Consider the following 9,595-nt stretch of genomic DNA (forward strand, 5'->3'; position numbering starts at 1 on the left):
CCCTTATTGTTACGGTTACAAGAACAACTAAAAACTGTGTGTGTGTGTGTGTGTGTGTGTGTGTGTGTGTGTGTGTGTGTGTGTGTGCGGGGGCTGTTCCTCATGGCAAAAAATGTATGTGAAAATGATTCAGTCTCTATACACATGTAAGGTTGTGGAAGGAATACATTGCACAATTTATTGTAAAATTACGTTATACTGTAAAGACATCTAGAAACAAATTTGCACAACCTGCATGAATGCTGCTAAAAATAAATATCTAGAAAACTAAGTAAATGTCGCTCAGATTAGTGTTCGTGAAGAGTGATATAATACCGCACTGCCCTGTGTGGAGTGTCACTCGATGGAGGAGGAGGGGAGACATATTTGACTAAGTGATGATATAAGCTCATATTGAGTTGAGTGGGTTTTGACCTGAGTGACCTGTAAACACGCCTAGGGGGAAGAAAGGGGGAGAGTAAATGGGTGTGAGGTGTTTGTGATAATGGTGTTGGATTTCCTGCACTGCTCAGCACAACTCGGGTGGCTGCGGTTCAGTCTGACTTTTCCAACAGCACGGTTAGGTATTTCCTTACCCGCTGCTTCATTGTGATACCTATGTTAACCTGGTCAAAAAACATCAGCGGTTGTCGGTCACTGATTGGCTACGGGGTGGAGTCTCTGTTCCAGAGCTTTCTGTTTCAATGCACGCATTAGTTTCCTGCTCAGAGACGGACTAAAAGCATGAGAATGAGCTGAAACTTTAACTGCACTGCCTTTGCTGTGCTGTGTTGTTGCTGAGGCATACAGATCAACCCTGTGATGTCACAATAGGGAAATTAAGCATAGAACCCCCCTCTCACCCATCGACACTGGAGGAGCAACTTCTCTACTCCGAGCCCCTCCCTGATATCTGATCTTCTCACACAGCTAATCAGGTTATAGGTGGGCGTGGCCAGCAACAGCTTGTTTTTATTAAAGTGACAGAGCCCATTCTGCTTTGGGGTTAGGAACATTTTTGATAGACTTTATGTAGGTAACGTGCTGTAAAGAATTAAAAGTAGAACAGATATGTGGCCCTCTAGCACTGGCCCTTCTGCAAATATTTCCCAGTTTGTGTTCTCAAGGCATTCTTCAGTAGCGGTTTTAGGCACGGGCAGACAGGGCAGTTGCCCGGGGCGGCATTTTTTCATGACACAAAAGGGGCGCACAAGCGCTGAGTAAAAAAAAAAAAAAAAAGAAAGAAACCTGCGCTGCACCGAGGTTTTCTATTATCTGTCATATGACAGTGTCTGGATTGGAAACAGCAAGTTGGCGCCCCCTGCAGCTGCAGGCGCTCCGTGCACCGTGTGTGTATGGAGAACAGGAAGGGGAGGGGTGCGGCGGGGGAATTCACCTCTGGGTGGGTCCAAATGAAATGAGCGGGTAGGGGCTGAATCAACTGTATCAACATGGCTAAAGTCAATCACATCTTGATGTTCTTCCATATTTCATTCATAATATCATAAACACAGGCCTATCGTTCTTTCAGGTGTTTCTGAATTGTGTGAAATGGCCGAATAAAGGAAAAACAAAACGATTTTGTGGTCACCCCCCCATCAAGGTCAAATTGTTTAGTCCTGACTAAAGGAAACTTACTGAGTCAGGAGCCAAACAGAAGAGATGAACATAAAAAGGCTAAAACCACCAGGTGCCCGATTCATAAAAAAAAAGAAAAAAGAGGAGAAAGATAAAGGTATGTACGCTCTCATGATGCATGTTTTCAATTTTTTGAACCAGTTAACTGGGATTTTAACGGTTAAATTCGGTCAACTAATTGCTAACAGAGCTAATAGGGCTGAAATATTTAAACGAATATTCAAATGGTTCGAAAAAATTCCTTGAATCGTTTTTTACTGATTCAAACTAGGATTTGTTAAATGCTCGCTGCAGCCTGTGGCCTGCCTGAACAACAACAAACACATGTTGATCATGTTCACATAATAATAAATAAAACAACTCTACAAGCAGAAGAAAACACCCCAGTCACCACTAACTATCCTGTTTATTTATTGGAGATGGCTGCACTGATTATTTTTTACATGATTTGTTCTGTAAAAGTTGGCATTTTTGGTAGTCTACAGTTTTTAATGTCAGTTTAAATTACAATTTCAGAGGCAATTCTAAAATATCATGGATCATGATAAAGATCTATTGGAGATCTACCCCAACTTTTGGACTGCTCTGCCAGTCACTGTGGCTCAAGCTGAGAGGAGCTTTTCAAAACTTGATCGTCATACCTGAGGTCACCTATGTTTCAGGGGCGGCTCACTAACCTGGCTCTGATTAGTATCAATCACTCAGTAGGGGAGCAGATTTCATATGATGACATTATTGATGACTTTGCATCAAGGTTAGGTTTTAATTTTAGTTTGTGTTTTCTGTTCTAAGTGCAATGCTGTAGTGATTATCTTTAGTTTGTTATGTGTGAAATATTTTTGCTATTTAGAATATTTATTATCTATTATGTTCATATATTCTTAATATTTAGTTAGTTTAGTTGTTTTTGTATATTTGATTCTATATATTTTGATACAGTATATAATGTATATTGCTGTACATTCTGACAACTTCATAGTAATTAATGTAAATATGTGCAACTTAGAAAAATGAATGTTCAACAGTCGTTCTAATAAAACATGCCTGTTTGTAGAAAACGTGTGTGTTCGTGCAGGTGGGGTGGTGTGGTGGTGGTGGTGGGGGCGGTTGGGGGGGCGCTCAAAGGGGGCCTCGCCCGGGGAGTAATTCCATGTGGAACCGCCACTGGCATTCTTGCAGGGGTTTCCAAATCCAGTTCTTGAGGGCCCCTATCTAACAGGTTTTAGTTGTTTCCTGCTTCAACACATCTGATTTTAATGAGCATGTCATCAACAGGCTACACAGGTACGAAGATGCGGCGGGGGTGGGGGTGGGGGGTTGTAGGCATTCAGGATGTTTGTCTTTGACCCACAGTGTTGTTTCGCTTGTTAGAAAGTTCACATTCACATAAAACACTCTTTAAATTAGCAAGACTATAGTCACCTAAAGTGATGGTACAGACCAGACTGGTTAGATGATGAGTGATGGAGCGTCTCCATGGCCGTCTTAGCTTTAGCTTGCAGAGGTACATGAACTACAATTAAAGCAACCAGTGCGAGCTCTTTAGTCTGCGTTGTTGTACCATCAGAAATTCTGTCTGAACCACAGCGACCATATTTAATTACAGTGCTAGTGCATCAATACAAGATATCAATTAAATATGTGTGTTAGAAGACACTTTCAGTCTTAGTGTTTCTTTCAGTTGACATTCATGCTTGATGCATTTTCGTCCGTTGTGGTTTCTCTTTTGCAGCGTTTGCATCGTTCACCACAGTCGTTCCTCTGCATCAACCCACCTGTTTCTCAGCGGTGAAGTTTAGTGTTCTTTACCTGGGGACGCTTTTGATTTATAAAGGTTTTATATGTATCAAAATTTTAATAGCTAAAGGAGGATAGTTTGAGCATGAAACTATGTCAGGGTTAAACTAAGGTCCACTCTCTTTAACCTTTTAAAGGTCAACTTTACTCATATTTTTAATACATCTGCAGTGGTCTCTAGTAGGAATGAATGCCTTGTAAGGAGGACCTGATGGAGAATGGAAACATTAGCAGGAGTAGGTGACAAAATACGGCAGGATTTGGAGTCATATTTCCTGATATTTGGACAACTTGCCTTTGGTTCGATAACAACAACCCAACTCTACCGCTGACTCTGTTTGCTCTGCAACATTGATGTTTTATCTCCACAAATACCACAAGCCTGGAGGAGTTCTGCTGTGTGGTGGAGTTGCTAATGCTAATGGTTAGCTTCTAGTAGCCAACATCTCTTTCCAGGACGCTAAACCAACAGCAGCCTTCCCTGTTGTGAGACTATTTTCATGTTTAGCCTGCATGAAAAACTCTGAGTGACTGATTATGATCTGAAATAATCATTTTAAATGGTTTTTCAGTGAAGTTAACCTTTCAAGCCTAAATGATGATGGTTTGAAAATGTAGTTTTCAAAACAGAACTATTTATCATCTGATGTTAAGATAACAACTATGTAATGATCAATTAGATTTTATTATGTAATCATAGACATGTACAGGATTTGAAATGGCAGGTTTCTGATGAAGGCACTAATCCTGATACTGCCTTAGAGTCAGAAGTGGTTTGATGTGAATCAGTGACAACAGTCTAGAGAGCGTTAACAATGTTTTACATATCAGGAGGTATTAACACAATCTGGTCCACGTTTTCAAATGATTTAACTTCAAATATACAAAACAGATCCCACCATATTGTTTTAAATGAAGGCAAATGAAGCTAAATTGAAAAAGCTGAGTGTGAAAAGCTAACCCCTCTACACAGAAGCTGCTGATCAGAGGTTCAAGCTCATTATGAGTGTGAACTCCTCCAGATAAGAGTTTTGACAGTTTTGTGGAGCATACAGGCGTGTGTTAACACAAGGAGAAAAACCAGCAATGACCTCAGAAGCTGTAATTATCCATCAGTCTATGAAAGGTTAAAGGTCATTTCCAAACACGTTTTACTCCATCATTCTACAGAAAGAATACTCCTAAATGGACATCCTGTACAGATGAGAGAAAGTAAGTAGCAAAATTTACCCATAATGCACTGAGCAATGTTCTGTAAAAACCAAACACTTTATCAGCACAAACCGCTGATCTCAGCTGGCAGCACGGCAGAGGAGGGATGATGGTCTGGGCTCCTTACAGTTAAAAAGTCAACCATGAACTCCTCTGTAGACCAAAGTATTCTAAAGTCTTATGAGTCCATCCGTCTGACAGGTTTGGACCAAACTGGCTCATAAAGCAGAACCAAGACCAAGCAGCCAATCTACAACAAAATGACTGGAAAAGAAAGGAATCAAGGCTCTGCAGTGTTCAGACGTAAACCTGAATGGAGAGGGATGATCAGAAACTAATGTCTGAGAAGGAAATAAGTCAACATTACTCACAAGAATGGACTGCACCGTGTCCAGAACCATGTGAGAGACAAAGTCGGACAGAAATCTCAAAGCACTTGCTGCTGATGAATGTCATAGATGTGCTGGATCTGGAGGTGGACGCAACTTTCCACACCCAGATTTCTGTTTTTGTTTGGTTAATGAGGACTACAGTTCCACATTAGTTTAATTATATAACATACTTGTGTTTGAATAGTTAGAGGACCTGTTCAAAACTGGACCCTGAGCCCAAACAAACCCTGGTAGTTCGCTCTGGTTTCTTCAGAGACGAACATGTAGAAGTCATTATTATATGTTTTCATTAGGAGAGAGCATCAGTGCTGTGTTGTTAGTACTTCACAGCTGCTCATACACGTGATGATGACTTTAATGTTCAGATCCAGATGAAGGTTTGTGTGAACATGATGAAAACGAGAATATAAACAGTTTACTGCTTTGGCTGATATAAACAAGAACATAACCGTGGGAAGTAACAGGTACAATGATGTGGGGGGAGGACTGCTTTCACTGTGGATTTTACTTATAATCGTCATAGAAACAGCAAGAAAGCCAAAGCCTGACACAGGTGGAAAAAATACCTTGTACTTCAGATAGGATGTCATGAGCCCAGGAGTTCCTGACAAGTCAGAACATTCAGCAAAAAACAAAGAAACGTCATTTAAAGGAATAAACACATTTATGTAAATCTGATCATTTCCTTTGCATAAAGAGTGTCCCTGCTCTATTTGTCCTGATCTTAAGGTGCCCGTGACCACACGTTTCTATGTCACCCAGCTGTCCATCCTCATCCGTTTCACTGTCCGAATCTCCCTGCCCTCTAGCCGACCCCCAGAGAGCGAGTGGAGCTCCAGAGGGTGCTGCTGCTGCTCCTCCTGGTCGCTGCCCTCCTCGTGGGAGCTGCAGGAGGAGTGCACGCTGTCTGCAGGAGATCTGCCCGTCTCTGCTCGGGTGGAGGGGGGAGGAGGAGGAGGACGGAGGCTGATATAACTGGGCTGGTTGAGGTGGTTGCGTGGCGGTGACATCGGCTCAGCTTTGATGGTGATGCTGTGGTCTGTGTTGATGGAGAGATTAGAGCTGCCTGAACTGCACACACACACACACACACACACACACACACACACACACACACACACACACACACACACACACACACACACACACACAGAGTGAGTGAGTGAGGATATGAGTTTGGAGTGACAGCACCCCCTGCTGGTTAAACCCTGGTCAAATGATCTGGATTGTAGCCTTGACCAAGACAGACATGAACTTCAGTTAAAAATGAAAACAAATGGTTTCTTTTGGAGTTTTTCAGTCACATGTTTGCAATAGGTGCCCGGACTTTTAGCAGAACAACATTACTAACGCTTAAAGCTTCACAACTAAGACTACTAGCCTGGTAAACCATCATTTATATGCAAAGGTAGTCTGGCAACAACCCATAACAGAGCTCAGTCATGGGGCTGATCTAAGGTTGTCTTTCAAATGGTCTCCGCGTGTACCTGGACAGGGCTAGGTCCAATCAGAGGAACAAACATCGCCACTGAAATCAGTCAGTATGCCATTCACCGTGCCTCAAATGCTCATGACTCAAAGAAAAGCTCAAGTCTAAATCACCCAAAGACTATTCCAAAGGAGTTTCAAACAAGCTCCACTTCTGAGCCAACGCCATCTTTGTAGTGTTTCTTTGTTGCAGCACTTGTGATGATTAGCCCGCCCAACAAATGTAGAGCACTGTGATTGGGCAGACACAAAACTGTTGGGGTTGATGTTATATTTTTTTCTTTTTACTGCTACAGTCAGTTTAGATAGGCTAAGCTTAACTAAAACACCTCCAGTTCTGACCCAAAATCTCATTTTTGTTGAACTAATAGTTTATTAACTTGCTTCACCTTTTCTGTGTGCAAGTCTTGGTAGAAAACCGACCCACCAAGAACAGAACCTTCATATATACTATTTACACACACATTATTTATATATTTGGTCAGAGACAAGGTTGCAGACCCCTGAGTATGAGTCAGTGTGTCAGGTTCTCACCTTAAAGAGCTCAACTGGTGCTGCTCCCATGCTGCCATGGAGCTGAGAGAGGGAGCAGTGGAAGAGCTGAAGCCTGACACCTCCACACTGTTCAGGGAGTAATCTGACACACACACACACACACACACACACACACACACACACACACACACACACACACACACACACACACACACACACACACACACACACACACACACACACACTTCTATTATGATCAGATAAACCAGTGGCTCCAGTAGACAGCTTCTCCGTTTGTCCTGCTGAGGTTTAGAGACACACAAACTGACTGTGTGAAGACCCTCCACCTGGTTCTGCAGGTGAAGTGGTGCCAGGCTGCAGCTGCAGTAAACTACAGCCTGTTATTAAAAATAGCTCTGCTGTAACATGTTCAACCTTTCTTGTTTCAGAAGTAAAAGCTTGTTATTAAATCAGGTACCTAGAAAAACCCTGATACAGTTTTATGGCATTTCAGAACTGTTTAACTGAGATTAAACCTTTAGTTGAGTCTAAAAACAGGTTCTGGATTTGGTTCCACGGATTTCCTGAACGGGTTGATTGATGATTTCATGATGCAACAGGATCTGTGATGCGTGAGTCATTTCTGACAGCTTCCTTTGATTTCACTCATGGAGCCACTCATCCTTTTATATAAACACAAGAATCCCTTCCTCCAGGTGTTGCTGTGTTCTGCAGCTTGTCTTGGTGGAACATGAAGTCATTTTCAGGTTGCGTACAGCAACAGTCGAGGAGATGGCTATAAAACCGAGCCCAATCAAACACTGGTTCAAGTGAAATCTCACTGGAAAATGGTCTTATTGTTATTGAGACTCAAATAGAAATGTGATCCCATGAAAGAACCTAAAATGATGTCAGAGCTACATCTAATAACCCAACAGACCAACGACAACAGAACCCATCCAATGCATTTTAAAAAAGGCAGCATTTCCTTATGAAGATACCATGCAGGCACAGAGAGGCAGGTACCGTAGGCAGGGCTGATGCTGGGGTAGTCCAGACTCTGGTGAGGCAGACTTGGTGTGCTGATGGAGACCACCGGGGTGGGCAGGGTGCTGCTCAGCCTCTGGTTACTCTGAAAACAAACGTTTAAACCGTGTTAGATGTGAGGGCCTAACTCCACCACTAGATGTCACTAGACAGTAATTACTTAACAGGACTTTTCAAATGTCAGTGCAACAATATGTTACTCATTTTAAAGCATGGTTTGATCAGACTGACATCTTTATTTCTGTTGGTGAAAATGTCACAAATCCACTTCAACCTGTCGACCAAAAACAACTAACCAGACACTAAATGTAGCGATTACCTGATCCTGTCTATGAATCAGAATCAGTTTGTAAGTGTGCAAAACACAGAGGTAATCTGTTTCCAGCTGTTGTTAGCATAATAAAAAGCTAATGGTGCACAAAACAAACAAAGATGACAGAAACAACACGTAATCTGCAGGGTTAGGGTTAACTGTTTAGGATGGAGGTGTCGTCGGGGGAGAAGCTGTTCTGGCTATTCCAGACATTCACATGCTCGGCCAGACGGGAGAAGCTCAGTTACCCCTTCTTTCCACCGGAGCCGTCAGCAGCACGTCTTGCTCGCGTAAGCTGCTGCTTGGCCCTTCCCACGAGACGCGAAGCAGCAGGGGAGCAGCTGTCACCGACAGAGCACGAAGTCACACGAGTGACTTCGTCAGTAAACACAACAAAAAGCAGGAGAAAACTACAACATTTGTGTTTTATGTTCTGTCCGTTTTATAATCGCCAATACGGACCTGAAAAACAAAGGAGACCGCTAGCTATGTGATAACTTCTCACGGGGCAGCACAGTTAGTAACCTTTTTTAAAGTAAAGCAACCGGAAGGCAGTACGTTACTTTATTCTGAAAATCTCGGGAGCTTCGCTCCGTTTCTGCGTCCGGTTTCCTGTCTTTCCTTCCCCAAAAATGTTGAACTTGACCCGTTTCAGAGGCGTTGCACGTAGAAAATAGAACCGGCGCGTAAAGGCCGCGACATGCTGCTCCTGAGACGCGGCCGACTCGCGCTGCTGACGGCTCCGGTGGAAAAGGTTCTGTTGACCACAGCAGTTCCTATCAGCAGCTATGACGTGCTGCTGCAGTAACGTGCTGCTGACGGCTCCCGTGGAAAGAAGGGGTAAGACTTAAACTACAATTTCACTTCAATGGTAAAATGACCTGGACTACAGATCAGAATATAAAAGTCATAAAATGACAGAGTCTGAAGCCCTGATGAGGTCATTGTTGGGTCAGCTCGCGTCATGAGAGGCTTTTATCTCCATACGTCACAAACCACTGTCGTCTCTGAGCTGTTGGACGTCCAGCCTGACTACATCAGCAATGGCTTCAGCCTGAACCGTGTCCTTATGTAACGTACCAAACGGGTCCATTTTCTCCTATATATTGATCAACATATTAACCTTTCATCTACAGAAATAAATCCACTTTCTAGTAGGCCTTCCAATTCCAGAAGGTTCTGCTGAGTGCTTGTTTACATTCATGAAGACAAAACATCAAGACAGACATTCTCT

General features: G+C 42.8%; 1 protein-coding gene across 1 annotated transcript in view; it reads right to left on the reverse strand.

Moving 5' to 3' along the window:
* Positions 1 to 5,564: 5,564 nt before the first annotated feature.
* LOC107374071 (myocyte-specific enhancer factor 2A) overlaps positions 5,565 to 9,595 on the reverse strand; it is a 65,033-nt gene continuing 61,002 nt past the window's right edge. The window contains exons 9-11 of the mRNA XM_054732575.2: positions 8,028 to 8,133; positions 7,041 to 7,143; positions 5,565 to 6,089 (exon numbers count right to left, since the gene is read on the reverse strand). Of these exons, the coding sequence (XP_054588550.2) occupies positions 5,768 to 6,089; positions 7,041 to 7,143; positions 8,028 to 8,133 (531 nt within the window). The 3' untranslated portion in view covers positions 5,565 to 5,767. The remainder of the gene's footprint in view (positions 6,090 to 7,040; positions 7,144 to 8,027; positions 8,134 to 9,595) is intronic.

The sequence above is a fragment of the Nothobranchius furzeri genome, chromosome 9, assembly GCF_043380555.1.
Source record: "Nothobranchius furzeri strain GRZ-AD chromosome 9, NfurGRZ-RIMD1, whole genome shotgun sequence".
Classification (NCBI taxonomy): domain Eukaryota; kingdom Metazoa; phylum Chordata; class Actinopteri; order Cyprinodontiformes; family Nothobranchiidae; genus Nothobranchius; species Nothobranchius furzeri.